Source organism: Rhinatrema bivittatum, chromosome 4, assembly GCF_901001135.1.
Source record: "Rhinatrema bivittatum chromosome 4, aRhiBiv1.1, whole genome shotgun sequence".
NCBI classification, from domain to species: Eukaryota; Metazoa; Chordata; class Amphibia; order Gymnophiona; family Rhinatrematidae; genus Rhinatrema; species Rhinatrema bivittatum.
The window spans coordinates 442,376,820-442,395,753 of NC_042618.1; the positions used below are offsets into that span (position 1 = coordinate 442,376,820).

General features: G+C 45.3%; 1 protein-coding gene across 2 annotated transcripts in view; it reads right to left on the minus strand.

Annotated features, from left to right (window-relative positions):
- VEZT (vezatin, adherens junctions transmembrane protein) overlaps positions 1-18,934 on the minus strand; it is an 85,947-nt gene that overhangs the window by 17,354 nt on the left and 49,659 nt on the right. For both annotated transcript variants that reach the window (XM_029601597.1, XM_029601596.1), the window contains exons 8-9: positions 15,192-15,526; positions 9,958-10,151 (exon numbers count right to left, since the gene is read on the minus strand). In XM_029601597.1, the coding sequence (XP_029457457.1) occupies positions 9,958-10,151; positions 15,192-15,526 (529 nt within the window). The remainder of the gene's footprint in view (positions 1-9,957; positions 10,152-15,191; positions 15,527-18,934) is intronic.

Below are 18,934 nucleotides of genomic sequence, written 5' to 3' on the forward strand. Positions count from 1 at the left end.
TACTACATACAAAGCTGCCTCTTCTGTAAAACTCTTGTCTGCAAATTTGCTGACACCAAGGAATATTTAATCCTCAAATCTCCTACACACACTTTTTTTTTATACTTTTCTAAAGATTTTTGACTACTTAAAATGAGGAATGGAAGTAAACAGCAGCCCATATCTTAGAACGTTTTTTTCTAAATACAAACTGTGAAAAGCCCTTAAGTCTGATTGATCCTCTTCCCAACCAGCAGCAAGTATGGCTTTAGCTGGCACAGCATGCTAATTAGTATGAATATTGATTGGCAAAGAAGAGTAGGTGTTTCCTTTGTGCAATAAAGGTCAAGATATTTAGCTTGCTCATAAGACGTCATAGCTTCCAAGTTATCAGGATTGTTGGCCCAGTGCTGGCACACTGCAAAGCATTCTGATACTGTTACCATTAGAACTGCAAGTCCCAGAGTGCACCAGTCATCCAAGGACCCAACTCATCTCCTTACTTATGTTGGCTGACGTACAAACTCATGAAACAGGGCCTTGGTTTTTTCTCGTTTTTATTGTTGCCTAGGCAGCCTCTCTTCACTAATGTTTAATACTGTGTTAAAAAACAAACAAAAAAAAAAGTTAATAACTTTTCTTTTCCACAGGTCTTGGATCTCTGTCTGACAGACACTCTCCTACCACACATAAGAGTCTACCAGAAGCTCCTTGCACAAAGCCCCTCTCCCCTCACTGCAGTGCCGGATTCCAAATCTGCTGCAGTCTTGGGGTTGAACAGAGAAGAAATATTACAGACAAGCGCAATTTTGCTTACCATAAATTGATATCCATAAACAGCAGGATGAATTAGCCATTATTAACCACCTGTCTCCTTGGAGAGTGGACTACATTGCTAGATTTAGCTCTAATATCGACCAAGGGGCTCGCAAAGCAACATGCGCGTAGGAACTCCTGCACATGCTCACTAGCAAAAGCTCTACTGAGCTAAAGAGATGGGTCCATCTGGTGCTGTCATATGTCACCCACGGGTCGTGGCTAATTCAGTCTGCTGTCTACTTAGAATACAATTTACAGTAAAAAAAAACTTGCTTTATACTTTATTGTGCAGGTCACCAAAAAAAGCAGAAATATTAATTCCTATTTGGAACTCAAGCAAATTGCTTGTGTTCATGTAGTCACCATCAGGCTCGTGTAATCCCTAAATCTTATGCTGTTTGCATTAACGTGTTTAAAACTAATGATAGCACATTAGCTACAACAGATTCTTCCCTCTGCTTCTGGGGACTTTCTATAACCCCGCATAATGCATCCAAACGTCCCACAAGCCTCATTACATATTCACAGAAGCACGCCGGTGCATTTGGCATTTATAATGTGATGGTTACAAATCCCTCAGTAATTACTTGGTGGTTTGACCTGAAGTCAAACGGTCTGTGTTCCAATGCCGCAGACATTTACTCTCTTACGAAGTGATCAAGGGACAGGAGAGAGAGGGAGAGCACAAGAGAGAAAGAGCAGAAATGCACCAGGGCAAGAAAGGCGTCTGCCCTGTATACTTTCGGAGGAGATTCTGATTAAGAGGCCAATCAATTACAGAGTACGGTTTTCATCCATCAAGGTGAGGACTGGTTACTCTGGAAACCAGTTTGGCATAAATACAGAGGCAAAAAAAAAAAAAAAAGAAGGATGCATTTCCCTGTACGTACCCGGATCAGTCCAGACACCTGGGTTGTGACTCCGCACCAGCAGATGGAGACAGAGCAAAACTTGACGGGCTCCCTACATATAGTAAGGTGCCACCCACAGCCCCTCAGTCTTTCTCTGTCTCCAGCAGATGGGGCAGGTCCACCCACAGTCTCGGTGATCCTTGGTTGTTGTGGCTCGGGGTAGTCAGTCAGGGATCTGTTTGTATTTAGTCCTAAGTTGTTAGGGCAGTGTGTTTTAAAAAAAAAAAAAAAAAAAAGGAAAGGAGAGAAAATTTCTTCAAGGAAGACATTAAGAAGAAGATAGAAGTCTCCCGTCGGGGGAGCCTCCCAGGAGGGTTGGAAGGTCCTGAGAGGACCATCCCCTCCAGGTCGAGGCCGCTGCTGAGGGTCGAGGACCCGGCCTGTGCTGGCAGCAGCGTCGGGGGTGACACCGGGGAGCCCGGTTCACTCACCCCCGCTGGAGCTGAAGACTGCAGGACCACGGCTAGCGGCTAAGTAAAAAAAAAAAAAAAAAAACCCAGCGTGTTTTAGTTTTGTGCCGCCGGCTCTCTCCCTCTTCGCCGTCCCTTCGCCGGTCGGGTCGCTCGTTCGCGGAAGGGGGGCGCGAGTTGGGGAGCCTGTTCGCCGAGGTGGTCCAGGATGCCGAGGGGGACGACTTGCCGCGCGTGCGGCTCTCCAGGGACGGGGTCTGCTCCGGATGCGTTACAGGTGGCGAGGGTTCGTCGGAGGTCGCCCAGGGGGGGGGGGGGGGGGGGGGCGATCGCGGGGGGCCCGTTCGCCATCGCGCGCCGGAGCGTTGGAGGCCGCGTCTTTTGATCCGTTCCCGCTTAGCGCGGGAACGGACGCCATTTTGTCCACCGTGAGGGAAGCCACGAGGAGGGCACTCCAAGATGGCGCCCAGCCTCCCGCGCTATCGCCACAGCCCAGGGTTTCGGGGGGAGCGGCTGGATCCAGGCGAGTGGGAGTTACCAGACATGGCGTATCGCCTCATCTGTGCCAGGTGGGGAACGCCACGCCTGGACCTGATGGCCACCGCTCGCAACTCAAAGGCCCCACGGTTCTTCAGCCGTCGGAGGGAACGGGGCGCAGAAGGAGTCGATGCTCTAGTGCTTCCCTGGCCCACGGACGTGTTGCTATATGTGTTTCCCCCGTGGCCTCTGATAGGCAAGGTGCTTCGCCGAATCGAGTTACATCCGTCGGACGTGATCCTGGTGGCGCCGGAGTGGCCAAGGCGCCCTTGGTTCGCGGACCTCATTCAGCTGGCGGCGGAGCCCCCGCTTCGGTTTCACGGGGCCGCATCTCTTCTTCGACAAGGACCCGTCTGTTTGGAGGATGCGGATCACTTTTGTCTCGCGGCATGGCTTTTGAAAGGGCGCGCTTAAGGACGAAGGGGTACTCCGAGGCAGTGATTGCTACCTTGTTGAGGGCTCGAAAACAGTCTACGTCCTTAGCCTATATGAGGGTGTGGACGGTTTTTGAGGACTGGTGTAGTACTCATGAGGTGGATCCTGTACGTCCACCGGTGCCGGGGGTCCTCGCTTTTCTTCAAGAGGGCCTCTCAAAGGGGCTGGCCTGGAGTACCCTGAAGGTCCAGATAGCTGCGCTTGGTTGTCTGCGCGGTAAGGTTCGCGGAGTGTCCTTGGCGTGTCATCCGGATGTGGTGCGTTTTCTTCGCGGGGCTAAACATTTACGCCCTCCTGTACGGAATCCTTGTCCGTCTTGGAATTTGAATTGCGTGCTCTCGGCTCTTGGGGGAGCACCGTTTGAGCCTCTTAAGTGAGCGACGCTCAAAGATCTTACTTTGAAGACCGTTTTTCTAGTAGCCATTACGTCTGCTCGTCGGGTCTCGGAGTTGCAGGCCTTGTCCTGTCGGGAACCGTTCTTGCGATTTTCGCAGGGCGGAGTTTCCCTGCGGACTGTGCCGTCCTTTTTGCCTAAGGTGGTGTCCTCGTTTCACGTAAATCAGTCAGTGGACCTTCCAGGTTTTGAGGTCGGGAATCAGATGGACAAGGGGATGAAAGAGTTAAGGAAGCTCGACGTTCGCAGGATTCTGCTTCGGTATCTGGAGGTTACGAATCTTTTCCGGGTTTCCGACCATCTGTTTGTTCTCTGGTCCGGGCCTCGTCGGGGGTCTGCTGCGTCGCGGGCCACTATTGCGCGTTGGCTCAAAGAGGCTATTAGTTCCGCATATCTTCTGCAGGGTAAGTTGGCACCTAGGGGGCTCCGTGCTCATTCCACTCGGGCGCAAGCCACGTCCTGGGCCGAGGTCTCTCAGGTGTCCACGCAGGAGATCTGTAGAGCTGCGACATGGAAGTCATTGCATACTTTCACTCGGCATTACAGGCTTGATGTCCAGGCGTCTGAGGCTCCGGGGTTTGGGGCGAGTGTCCTCCGAGCGGGACTCTCTGCTTCCCACCCTCGGTAGTTTGCTCTGGTACATCCCAGGTGTCTGGACTGATCCGGGTACGTACAGGGAAAGGAAAATTAGTTCTTACCTGATAATTTTCGTTCCTGTAGTACCACGGATTAGTCCAGGCTCCCGCCCGTCTGTTCGGTACGATGAAGAGAGAGAGAGTCCGCTCGTTTGGTTTTTCGTACTGCAATTGTTGGCATAAAGCCGCTTGCCTCTGGTCTGATGTTTTCGGTTTTCAGCCCGGGGGTGTTTGAATTGGTTTAAAATTGTTCTAGTTAGTTAGTCGGGCACTGGTTTTGCTTTGACAGTTCGTTCGACTGAGGGGCTGTGGGTGGCACCTTACTATATGTAGGGAGCCCGTCAAGTTTTGCTCTGTCTCCATCTGCTGGTGCGGAGTCACAACCCAGGTGTCTGGACTGATCCGTGGTACTACAGGAACGAAAATTATCAGGTAAGAACTAATTTTCCTTTGTGAAAATGCTCAACACAATGCCTCCCTCTCTTTGCATGGGTCCTTTAAACTGGTGGGCTTTCATTTATAAGCTGTTTGGCCAGCAAATGCAAAACCATTTGAAGTGACAGGCCTACCTTTATTGCCTTAAAATGTCTCCAGTAAATAGTTTTAATGTGTCTCAATGCTGTACTTTTAACAGCCTATATTAGTACAAAGCCCTGCCAAAGGCACTCACAAAGGCCTCAGCTGAGACGAGAGACCAGAATTAAAGCTCAGAGGGAAAACCCATCAGCGCTTCTCATGCAAGGTTCTGTCCTATTCCCTCCGATGCAAGATAAGTCAGATAATAGTTATGTTTCAGAGGGTTCAAGAGGATGAAGAAGATGGGAAACAGTACCATATACAAAGAAATTAATGATGTTAAAATCTGGATTTCTTATCCTACATGTTTTATTCCCGCTGCAGCAGGCAGAAGCCACTGTTAAAGCTCCTTGGGATACAGTGTGGGTTGCCTTGCCTGCTCTTCACCAATGGATCTGCCTGCCAAAGTTTTGTTGCAAATGCAGAGAATGAAGCTTGGGCATCCCACACAAAAGACTGGTTCCCTTGTTTCTTCATACCTATTGGACGTATGACTATTGTTATTGCCTTTTGACTTGCTCTGTTTTGTTCTTTTTGTGCCTTTGCATGTTCTGGTATAGCTGGTATACTGGTAGACCAGTATCTTCCCCTAACACCTCCATTCCCCTTCTGCATCTATCTTTCCTGCTAATGGACAGTGTCCACAACCTACCCAGAATCCTGCCCACTACAAAAGGGAATTGTCACTACATTATGTCCTGGGATTATCCAGGACCCTTGCCAAACTTTCAAATTTCACGTCCTGTACTGTATATGCACTCTGTTTCCCACGGACGCTGATGATGATTTACAAGAGTTGGGAATCACCCTATATTGTTACAAACTGCCCTTCAATGCTTGGACATCCCTATTAACTCCTGTTTCCATATAGTACCTAATACAACCCTGCCCCTATTACTACCTGCATAGGGTATTGTGATTATAAGGGCTTTGTCCCATTTGCCTCCTGGTATAATGTCACCCTTCTGATCAATGACTCCATTTACCTTCCAAACCGGTTTCCCCATACTCATTTATTTCCCAGGTTAAGGTCAGCAGGTTCAATGCTTCCTGGGGGACCATTTGCTTTAGATATACCAGAAATGCCTGCTCTTATTCTTTTTCTCAAGCATCTAGGGTTGCCTTTTCTCCTCCATGGGTTTCGCCATGTATATAGTTCGGCTTTTCTGACTTCTAATCACCTTTCACAAAATGCTAGGGATGGAATGTATTAAATTAGGAGAGTGGATGTGAAGTTTTTCCGGTGTATGCGTGAGGGACAGAGACTCCATTTGTGTGAAAGCATGATCAGCAGTCAGTGACTGTAAGATGGTGAAACAGGATGTCAGTGAAAAGAATAACTTGGACTCCATTACAAAGCTACATGGCAAGCATGTAGCTGACATTTAAATGTAGGTACAATGCTAAGAACTTCAAAGACAGGAACCCAGGCTGAAGCTCCAAAGAAAGTCGGAAATTAGGCTGGCTTACACACATGTGCAAGGCTAAGAGCTTAAAAGAAGAATACACAAGAGACTCAACAGAATTCCAGCAAAGCCCTGAATCTGATAAAGGTCAGCATGACCAACTCTGCAATAACCAGGCATTTCCCGGTATCATCTAGTCCTTAATTGAGAAACCGCTTACCATCACCATCTGGAGAGAGAGTGAGCGAGAGCGAATGCTCTTACAGGAAAGTGACTGCTTATTGCTAGGCCATTCGTATATGCTCATTTCTTTTAGCTGGGGAAATTATTTATTCTGCTATATTGTTGTATAATATGTTTGGTGCTTACAGTCATTCTTATAAGTGACTGGCTTATTATACCTTTTGCAAATAATACAGCTGCATACTTATATAAACACAATATGAAGTTAGGTCTAATTATTTTTTCTTTGGAGAATTTGGATTGTTCCTGTTGTGGTCCTCCAACTCCTCACACTCATAACCCCACCACTCGCTGCTACCTTCTGTCACTCCTATAGAAAACAATATTTGCTAGACTACTCAAATTCTTGGCCTGATGACCTTTAACATCTGCCATTTACAGGCTTAACTTCTTCTGTCTATACCTAAAGCCCTCAAAAATCTCAAATTCCAACAAGTCTGAAATCTCAGAGCGGTGGTTACAAAAGCCTGGCATAGCTTATTTTTAATACAGTTACTGCTATTGCAGTTTTTGTGGAGCAATGCCTTTGTGGCACCAGGAACTGTATTGTTCCTGCAGTGATTTACCAGTTTTGCATCTTTTTATGGATGCAAATTTGCTCAAGTTTTAAATTTGTCCTGGATGATTCAATGAAATTTCATTTATGGCCCAAGATGGACTAGAACACAGATTTCCAATGATGAACGTCCAATGGTATTAACTAGTCCTAGATTCTGTTATTACACATGGCGAATGGCGATGTGTGTCAATTAAAAAAAAAATAAATTCTCTCTCGATATATAAATTATGGGGCAGATTTTAAAATGTACGCGCGCGGCCTACATTTGTGCGCGTTACCCGGCGCACACAAATGTACACCCGATTTTATAACATGCATGCGCAGCCACGCTTGTTATAAAATCAGGGGTTGGTGCACGCAAGGCGGTGCACATTAGTACACCTTGCGTGAGCCGAGCCCGCGGGGAGACCAGCTGGCTTTCCCCATTCCTTCCGAGGCCGCTTCGAAATCGGAGAGGCCTTGGAGAGAACTTTCCTTCTCCCCCTCACCTTCCCCTACCTGTCCCACCCCCCAGCCCGAAACCCCCCCTCATACCTTTATTTCACACGTTACGCCTGCCAGAGGCAGGCATAACTTACGCACACCGGCCAACTGCCAGCGCGCGATCCCCTGGCCCAGCGGCCTTGCAGAGGCCTCTGGCCATGCCCCCACTCCGCCCAGGACTTACACGTGTCCCGGGGCTTTATGTGTGCCGCCGGGCCTTTTGAAAATAGGCCCGGCGTACGTAGGGCTTTTAAAATCTGTCCCAATGTGGCCAGTTCAAGCTGTTTAGATGTGATGGGTCCAGTCACCTGGGACAACTAGTCAGCTGCATGAAATACTTCTTAGTGCTATAGTTTTGTAATGTAGCAGACTCCTCTTAGAAGAGCCCAATCAATCATAACAAAAGGTCCTATTAAGTAGGGTAGTTCTGGGAACAGAAATCCCTTCCATAGCAAAGGACACATTGCAAGATGCTGAAGAAGTGACACATTCTTATAAATGAAATGTTTCAAAATGAGAACTGCTGTAAGTGGAATCCACCTTATTTAAAAAAAAAAAAAAAAAAAAAAAATATATATATATATATATATATATATATAAATTCATAGAACATTCCAGGGCCCATCTTTCACTTCCTAGAAAGCTTCTCATTAAATCTGTTCCCTGACAGAAGATTAGTTTCTAGCATGCAGTGCAGTCAAGCCAACTTCTTCCTGGAGACCAAATAGTCTGGTTCTGCAATTCATGCAGTCTTGGGCTAAACAGCAAGCTGAAGAGGTATAGTCTCCTTCCATAAATCCTACAGCACAGGCTCATTCTATAGCACATCCAATCACCCAGGGTCTGCTACTGCAAATAATCTTCTCTCACATGCAAGACTCAAATTCTGCTATGTGACATCTACCAAGCAAGTTTGCATTCTACAGCCACACAAGGGCAGAAGCTTCTGTCATACCAAGGACAGCTGGAAAAGTTAAAAGCTGCATGTTGGGAAAGCATGTGCATTCGTTTAAAACGAAACAGACAATGTCAATGACACTGTTTTGTTTCATTGTATTGGAACCACGAAAGTCGGGCCAACAGATTTTAAAAGCTGCCAGAGGATGTGCGTCTTTCCCGCCGTGTTCACAAGTAAAATGTTTCCGGAAAAGGGCGGAGTGTGGGTGTAGTCTGGGCAGGGCGTGGACGTGTTGAGGCTCTAACCACTAGGAATAGCCTAGTGGTTAGAGCAGTGGACTAAGACCAGGGTTTGAGTCCTGCTGTCATTCCTTGTGACCTTGGGCAAGTCCATTGCCTCAGGTACAAAAACTTAAGATTGTAAGCCCTCTGGGGAGAGGGAAATTACCTAGAGTACCTAAATGTAAATCGATGTGATATCGCAGATCAAATGTTGGTATATAAAATAAATAAAATAAATTATGCGTCCTTCCTTCCCCTGCCGCGTAAATTCTAAATCAAACTAAATTACCCAAGTCAGCAGGTTTTTCAGGATCAATGCCAATAGGGAGAGGTAAATTATTAAATTAGGGGGGTTTGCAAGCATTGGTGGCATTGGTGCGCATGCATCCATTTCAAATTCAGCACACATGTATGTGTGTCCAGGCTATGTTATGACAGGTGAGCATGTGTTATTAAAATGCCCGTGACCCTGGGCGCGGGCCAACGAACACGCGCATGTGTGCCCGCGCACCAGTTTAAAAGTTACTGTTCCAGTCCAGTTAGTGCGCAGTAACAGAACTTAAGATTAATTTTAAAATCCTGGTGCATGCATCAATCGGGGTATGCGCGAATAAGCTGAGCTCAAGTGCGCAGAATGGATTTTAAAAGCCACCTGGATACGCGTGCAAATGCCACAGCGCGTATATCTTGGAACGTTTGCAAACAGGGGCAAGGGGTGGGAGTGGCCTGGGCAATGCATGAGAGTTTCGGGGCGTGAACCCGAGATGTGCATGTAAATACTTTTACGATCCAGAACACGCCACGTAACTTTACTTCTACTCTGATGTGTAAGTTAAAAAAAAAAAAGAAAAAGAATAGGCAGATCTGCAGGGTTTTAAGGGTCACGGGTATCTGGGGGGGGGGGGATTGAAGACTATTAAATGTTAGGGGTATGGAGGACCTCTCTCTCTTAACTGGTCAAACAGGGAACGGCGTCGGCACACGGCCCTTTTAAAATCCCCCGATTTACCCAGTAGGAGCGACATTTGCGCGCTCCACTTAAAATTTGGCGCACATACGCGTGCAAGTTATAAGATAGCCGCGACCCTGGAAGCAGGCCGATGAATGCGCGCACACGTTCACCTGCATGCCAGTTTTAAATTTACCCTCCCTGTGTGTACTAACCATGAAATAAGGGGGGAAAACAATCCCCAATAAACCATTTAAACAATGAAATCAGGTAAAACAACAAAGAAAAACACTGCACAGCCCTAGCATGGAAGGCTGAGTGCAAAACAAGCCCCGCTCATGCAACCAGGGCTGAACACAGACGAGGATATGGCGCCTGAAGCCAAGGGAATACACAAGGAGGTCATGCTGAGTGGACTGCAACAAGAGACTTTCATGTGTACCTTTGTTTTCTGGATGTCTTCGGAGCATTCTCTCCACCTGACAAATGGCCTCTTCCCAGCAGCTGTTACTTGCCTGGATGTGAGGCTGGATCAGCTTTAGCTTCCACTCGAGCACCTCATAAGCCTCGGCTGTCAGTTTCTGGGTCTCCTTAGGGCCAGCAAGGTTCTCCAGCTCATCTTCAAAAATGATTATCCTGAGCAAGGGAGGGAAAGAATATCAGACTACAAGGGCACCAATTCTTCTGCAAGAGTGCCGTGTCACAGCCACGAGCCACGGGGGGAGAAAAAGGCAAGAAACCGAACCCAGCACAGGGCAGTTTGAAAGAAAGGAGTTGCACGGCCTTGCCTGGGGGTTCATGCCACTAGGTGAACGTCTCGCTGCAATGGGCACCCGTTGTTTCACTTCCTCACACTTCTGCACTGCTGGCTGAAATCCCTGGGCTATGCACGGAAGGGAATGCCGTTTCTTCCTTCCTCCACACCTCGCCCTTCTACTTGCTACATTTTCCCAAAGAATTGTTTTGGGGGCAAACCATCCACACCGGGACACAAAGACCGGGCTTTACGCCCATTCTCAGAGTGAGAGCTTCGAAACTCGCCGTGAGCACAAACCAAATGCAGTCACTTCTACTGGTGTTTTCTGCAAGGGCATTTTTTTTTTCCCTTGGGAAAAAGTAGGCAGGACAGATTTGAAAATGCAAAACCTATGCACATACTTTTCCTTTTCCCGGGAACGCTACTGCTCGATGTGGCTAAAAGCCCAGACTTTTCCTGCATTGAGGAAGAGCAATTGTCGGGTGACAATTAAAGAGGGTAAAAGGCTTCTTTACCAGTATATGTTGCTTTCAATATCATCCTGTGTGTACTTCATATTCCATTCACTCCACGCTCCTAACACATCAGCATTCCCCACTGTACACATTTAAATCCCGTTTCCTCGCTGAAAGATAACAACCCAACCATCACCGTGGAGATGTGCGCTACAGGTACCCTCTCTAGGTAGGTTCACACTTACAGTGCTGAGAAAATACGTTTGTGAGCCGCCTAGGAAGGCCTGGATTTTAGCACAATTTATACTCGATCCTGATCTAAACCTTGTTAATAAAAAAAAAAAAAAAAAAAAAGATAACCCATCCAATTAAATGACAAAAATGACAGATTTTGATTATTTACCCATCCAACAAAAAGATCAAACAGCTTGTGTGGAAAAATATGAGAGCCCTTCATTCAGTAACTGATGGCTCCTCTTTGAGCAGCATAAATGTCAACTAAACATTTCCTGTATTCCTCATCAGTCTCTCGCCCTTGAGGAAATATTGGCCCATTCTTCCATACACAACCATTTCAACTCTTGTGATATTTGAGAGCTTTATGTAATTGTTTTACTGATTTTAGTTGGTTAAGTCTTTACTTCTAATGGACCACAAAAAATGCCATACTGGGTCAGACCAAAAGGTCCATCAAGCCCAGTATCCTGTTTCCAACAGTGGCCAAACCAAGTCACAAGAATCTGGCACGATCCCAAAAGGTCAATAGAGTCCATGCTGCTTATTCCAGGGATAATGGTTTATGGACTTTTCTTCCAGGAATTTGTCAAACCTTTTAAAATCCAGCTACACTAACAGCTTTTACCAATTCCTCAGCAATGAATTTGAGTTTAATTATGTGTTGAGTAAAAAAACATTTTCTCCTATATGTCTTGAACGTATCACCTAATAGCTTCACCTAATAGCTTCATTGCGTGTCTGCTAATTTTTGTGCTTTTTGAAAGCGTAAACAACTGATTCACGTCTACCCATCTGACGCTACTCATTATTTTATAGAACTCTATAAACTCAGCCATCTCTTCTCTAAGCTGAAGAGCCCTAAACTCTTTAGCCTTACAAGGGAGGAAAAAGACCAATGTTGAGGAGCGTGCTGCTCACTAGGGAAGTCAGACTTCAAATCCCGCTGCTGCTCCTCGTGATCTTAGGCAAGTCACTTCACCCTCCATTGCCTCGGGTATAAAACTTACGCCCAAATTTTCAAACGCTGGTGTGCGTAAAATCTGGCAGATACGCATGTGGCCTGACCAAGTGCATTTTAAAAATGATCCGGCCACGCACTTATCTGCCAGTACGCACAGAAGTGCCATTACAGCAAAAAGGGGCATGCTCTGGGCAGGCCAGGACAGCACCATTTTGCATTCAGCTGGCATGAGCAACTTACTTCACCTACAACGATGCAGTTAAAAAAAAAAAAAAAAATTTTGCATGGTTAGGGTGGAGGAGAGGGAAAAAGGGAGGAAGGGTAGTTAGGGGGATAGGGAAGTTCCCTCCCAGTCTGCACCTTAATTGGAGCAGATTGGGAGGGAACTGAGGAAGACCCTGATGCATCACAATGCACATGCATGTTATATAATTGGTGCATCCATGTGCATGCACTGGGAACCGCGCGCATGGATTTTAAAATCGACCCCTTAGATTGTGAGTCTTCTGGAAACAGTAAAATACCTTTAGTACCTTAATTTCTTGGCCACTACATACTGAACAGAGGATTTCAACATATTATTCACAATGATGCCTAGATCCTTTGCCTGGGTGGTGATTTCCAATGTGGAACTTTGCATTATGCAGCTATAATTTGGGTTGTTTATTTTTATATGTTTAAGCTATTTTATATTTGTTTTTGCATTAATGGTTTTGTTTGCTTTTCTTCTTTTTGTTAACCAATTTGATAATGATAGAACTGTAATATTCACTTGATATAATTGTAGCAGCTTGTTTCAGGTCTTGTCACAATATTTCAATAGGGTTTAAACTGGGCTTTTGACTTGGCCAAACCAACACACGAAATCTCTTCTTCATCCATTTTGTAGTAGATGTGAATATTTAGGGTAATTGCTTTGTTATATGATCCAAATTTTGATTCAGCTTTAGTTCACAGGAGGTTTGGCCTGACATTCTCCTCCAGAAATTTCTGATACAAAGCAAAATTCATGGTTCCATCAAAGATTGCAAGCTGTCCAGGTCCCGATGCAGCAAAGCTGTCTCACACTTTGCTACCTTCACCACCATACTTGGCAGTCAGGATGAGATTCATACTTTCATAGGCAGTGTTTGGTTTTTGTGGAAGAAAAAAAAAAGTTTGTTATGGCTAAGCAGTTCAATTTTTGACGTATCTATCCAGACAGCATTACTCCAGAAGTATTGTAGGTCATCCAGATACTCTTTGGCAAGCCTCAGGCAGGCAGTAACGTCCTTCTTAGAAAGCCAGAATTTCTTCCTAGCTATCCTCCCACAAACACCATTCCCATTAATTTTTCCTCCTGATGGTCGATACATGAACCTTCACATCAGCCGCAGTGAGAGGACTGCGGATCTTTAGAAGTTAAGTCTAGGTTTCTTTGCGACTTAGTGGATGATTTTTCGGTATGATCTTGGCAGGACCCTCACTTCTGGTTAAAGTTACTGCAGTCTTCAACCTTTTCCCCATTTGTAGACCCTTCCAATAATGGTTGTTAGAAATGGTCTTGTAACCATGTTCAGACAAGATGGGCATCAACTACTCTTTTTCATAGTTCCACTGAAATATTTTTGGCTCATGGCATGAGCAGCTCTCAATATCTTTTATGGTGAAGACCAAACACAAAATCTTTTGGACCCTCATAGAGGACAGAATGCCCAAACTCTGTCATGAAGATTTATTCTGCAGGGTGGTTTACTTATTAGAATCATGTTGGGTAATCATGTGCTAAGGAAACTAGGCGTTCACCCATTATTTCTCACAGATTCTGAATTGATCTTATAGGAATCCATATTTAACAGCATTTAGCCAGATAACGAGTGAATAGTCTACTAAAAGCCAACTTCTGAATATTTCCACCACTCATCCAGCTAAATTTTAGCCTGTTAAAGGGGGCACTCTGCGCAGACATAAGTTAGCCAGATAGCTTATCTGGTTAAATCTGGTCGTGCCACAGAGCAGACCTAAAGTTAGTCTGCTGCATTTATCCAGCTGACTATAAGACAGTCCGGTACATTCGATGGTGCGGCTGTGCCACTGAATATCCCACCCAAGTCAGCCGGATAGCTTTGCTAGCTGCACAGCGGCTTAAAATGGACCTCATTGCTCCTACTTTGCACAGTATTGTATCTCAAGAAACAGAAATGTTTAATTTATACCCTTTTTACTGCATTAAAAAAACTGGCTTCAATTAAACAAAAGTATCATGGTAAGATCCTGTAGTTCTCAAACTTGGGGTTCACAAACTTTTTCTCAACATTGTATGTATGTAATCATGCATGTATATCTCTCTCACACACATACTTCCTCCTTTTAGCCTTATAGGAATAAGGGACCTGTGTGGTATCAGTCATCTTTGGCTAATTCTTATGTTGATCCAATAACCTACATAAATTACAGTCACATGAAGAAAATTCTATTTTTGATAACTGAAAAAAAAAATAGAACTCTTGATCATAAGACTTTCCTATCACAAGGCCTTCCAACAACCTTTCTATAGTGTGAAACAAGTAAAAGCCTGGCCATCCATACTCTATCAGGAAATTATTACTGGTATTTGCAAAATACACAAGATTGTCCACAAAAGCTTTAAAAAAAAAACCAAACAAACAAACAAAAAAAAAAAAATACGAAGCTTTTAAAAGTTTGTGCATTTCTTTGTTTTTTAAATTGCCCAGCAGCTTCCTCCTGCTCCTTTGCGCACTCAGCCCCTGCTGGTTTATGAGTCTTCATTCATAAGTACCCAGGGTTTTCCCCTTTTATTACATATCCCCCCTCCCAACTCACTTAGCCCAGCATCACTAGTGGCAGCTCTGGCCGTGGGATGTGGGCACGGCCAGAACTGCCACTAGAGATGTCCTGCAATCCTAGGCCCCAATTCTGGCAACTAGGAGTTGCTGTTGCACAGTAACGGACTGTTAGCAGCATCTGCAGCCCCAGCTAGACTGAGGCATGAGATTATTTTGTTTAAAGGGCAGGTTTTCAGCGAGATGGATTGGGGTGGGGATGTTTCAAGACCACAGGAAGATAATAGCATCAAAACTAGAATAGCACTTCTCAACATATCCAAATGTAAGTTCAAGCAACTGAACATAAAATAAATATTCTTCCTCTTGCAATGTTAACCTCAAAAATGCTTCAGACTCTTCCTCCCTGCACGGCAGCTCTTGCTTTTTCCTTTCTATCTATAAATGCAAGCCTGGCACAGAGAAGCTGTTCTGGGCACGTACTCGTTCAGCAGGGCTTTCAGATGCAGCTGCAGGCTGCGCACGGCCCGGTGGAGGCCGTTCAGCTCTCCAGATCTCGGTTTCGTCTTGATCAGGCGTTCTGAACCGGACTGGTGCTGCGTTTCAAAGTATCGGTAGAACTCGTAGCTCCGTCTGAGCTCTGCCAAACAGGTGGCATGGGTGTTAGTCAGGGCCTGAGAAACGTCACGCCAAATGCGGTGAGGCAAACGCTTCTGGGCCACCCCTAGCCCTCGAGGCAGCTCGTTCTCTGGAGAAAGCAGCAGCGCTAGTCGCCTGAAGAACTCCGAACTCTGCCCGATCCAGAGCTGAAACATGACCTGGTGGAATAACAAAAGCAGTGGCAGTCAGGCAGTATACTACCGGTGCGAAAAAGCAGGCTGCAATTACAGACATCTGCTCACCCAGGGGTTTCTAAATCAAAGCATTTCTTCTCTGGCAGGTTTTCGGTAATCAGCACATAATGAAATGAAATAATGCGATTACTAGAAACATAGGGCCGGATTTTAAAAGCCCTGCACGTGTAAATCCGGCCGGATTTGCGCGCGCAGGGCACTGGCACACCTATTTTGCATAGGCCGCCGGCGCGCGCAGAGCCCTGGGACTCGCGTGAGTCCCGGGGCTTCGTAAAAGGGGCGGGGAGGGGGCGTGTCCGGGGGCGTGGTCGAGGCCTCCGGACCAGCCCCCGGGTCGGGTGATGGTGCGCCAGCAGCCCGCTGGCGCGTGCAGATTTACACCTGCTTTTGGCAGGCGTAAATCTGGCAACAAAGGTAGGGGGTGGGGGGGGGGTTGGAAAGAAAGTTCCCTCCGAGGCCGCTCTGATTTCGGAGCGGCCTCGGAGGGAACAGGCAGCGTGCGCCGGGCTTGGCACGCGCAAGTTGCACAAATGTGCACCCCCTTGCGCACGCCGACCCCGGATTTTATAAGATACGCGCGTATCTTATAAAATCCAGGGTACTTTTGTTCGCGCCTGGTGGGCGAACAAAAGTACGCGCTCGCGCAAATTTATAAAATCTGCCTCTGTGTGCACTTTATAGCACCTCTCATGATATTAAAAGCGTTACCCTCAACCAAGCTTTGATGCAAGTATAAAAGGCGAGTTACGCGAGATGGACTGTTCAGTCTGCCCGAGGTAACACTGTCATGCACCCAGAAGCTTAACGCCTGTTAACATCGGATTTCTAGGCACTTTATAAAAAAAAAAAAAAAAAAAAATGTATTAAAACATTTACACACCAAAGAAACCACCTGCCACTGAACACTGGAACAGTACAACTGCTTCCCCCACTGGAAGAGTGGGCAGGTGGCTGCTTGTGAAAAGGCAACTGTAAAATACGCAGCAGGTGAGCAGACAATTCCAAGATCCCAAGACGTTTACCTTAGGCTTCAGAATGAGGTATTTATATTTTGTCCAGAGAAAGCATTCCGGACTAGAAGCTGAAATGGTTCCTGAATGTTACAGTAGTCACCAGCACAGTTACTTAGGGGTCCTATTTATCAATCGATGCACGTTATTATTAGCAAACAGCCCCTGCCAAAAATCTAATGGGAGCCATGATGAATGACTGCGCCTTAATGAGATAGTTTATCACGTACACCTCTGCTTCTGCTTCTCTCTGAGAAGGCCAAGATTTCCTAAGAGGTACAAGTACAAATCCCTCCCAAAAACTGGAAAGCAGCATCTGGCCAATGTCCATTGAAGGCTGTTAAGGTGGAAATTCACAAAATGCAATTTGCTGGTGATGCAAAGCCATGACATCTGCTGCCCCCAGAAAAGGACAGGGGAAAAGTAATTTCATTTGCATGGCTTTGATTATTTTATAGGAACTAAGAGCTGGTACTGAATGGCACTTAACTACTCTAATGAAATGAAAGAGAGAGAAAAAAAATAGCCTTGGACTGGATGAATTTTACCTTCAACTCTTTTTACCATTATGCTAAAGCACATGAAAGAACAGCTGTGAAGAATTGCTGAAGGCAGTGCAAGCTACCCCCTTCTTCCCATGTTAAAAAAAATATAAATTAAATAACTATATGGAAAAAGAAAAACAAAATAAGCTACTGGGATTTTCAGTAAACTGGTAGACTCTGTAATTTAAATGTAATGTTAAAGCAAGTGTGAGATTTTTTTTTTTTTTTTTTAAATGAACATTTGATACTCTGCCTTTCCCGAAGTTAATCAAAAGGCAGATTGTGCTACATTCAGTGTGTGGTAAAGATAGGAGGGAGATTTAAGGAGGAACCTTGGGTATAAATACCTACATGTGGAAAAGAGGAGAGTACATTTAGTGCACTAGGTAGCAATAAAAGAATTAAAAATAGATAAGACAGATAATACACTCCCAGAGAGCTCACAGAGGCAGGAATTTAACCACTACAGAAGAATAGGACTGTTCTGGCACATTTTACAAAAGCTACTAGTGGAAAAAAAAATATTCAGATGGACGTTTGTTTGCTAATGGAGATGGCCAAAATCCAACTGACTTAAAAGCAGAACAGAAAAAGTGAGGCAAATTACTCACTGGTCAGGGTCTTTTAAAGATTATCCAAACCTCGCTTTTTCTAGTTAGGTGTAAACATTTTATTTTTTTTTTTAAAGAATTAAGCAAGCCCTTCATTCACCCACATTTAGTTCAGGTCCTCATCTCTTGATTGGACTAATCAAGCTGTGACCCAATTTAAATCTCTCTGAACTGCGTTTCACTTTGTACTGGCCCTCGCTGAAATCCCTCTCTCCCCCATTGCTTCAGGTACCTACTTATATTTTAAGCTCATTGTCGGGGCAGGGGAGTTTCATTGCCCTTGGATGTAATCTGTTGGGCAGCAACCTGGTTTATTGCACCATAAACATATACCAAAATATATCCAAATGACCATTGGATAAGCAAGTAACATTGCTAAGAAACAGCTATTTTTATTTATTTACAATAACTTGTATTCCGCCTATTTCCAGGACCAGTTCTAGCTAGCGACTTCCGTGTTCCTCTCTCAGAAGCTGTGCAGAAATTCACATATTATAACGTATAACAGGGATGTGCATTTGTCGTTCATGTGTTTCATGGTATGTGCATACATTTTCCATTGAACAAGCACGGACATTGGTGTGCCTACTGTGAAACACATGACCGACGACTGCACATCCCTAATGTTTAATACCAGGGCAGAGAAACGCAGCATCATGCGTCCTCAAACACAGACCCCAGTCTTCGAGGTGCACCTAACCAGTCGGGTTTTCAGGATATTCACAACTGAATATGCATGAGATTGGCAATGCTCTGCCTCTATTATATGCAAGTCTATCTCTCTCCTGCATAGTCACTGCAGACATCCTGAAAACCCGACTGGCTAGCTGTGTCCTGAGGAAACTGGCTTGAGAAGTCCTGCTTTAACATGGCACCTTGCAAAACATCAGCAACAGCTTCTGCCTGTGAGCCAGTGCTTTAATCCAATTTTCTGTACCCAGTGGTGTAATCCTTTAATAGTTGTCTTTATTAGAGTTTCATCAAAATATCAACAATAAAAACATTGTATAAACATTCAACAAAATAACAGAAATGCCCCTCATCTCCCTCCCCCCCCCTCCCTTGACCCCTGATTGAGAATATTTGTAATACCAGCAGTTGCGGCTATTTTAAACATTATCCCAAATGTAACCTTTTCCTGCTGCTAGTGGCAAGTGTGACAAGAGAGCTTTCAAGCCTCCTCTAAGTATTTGCACTGCATTGCTG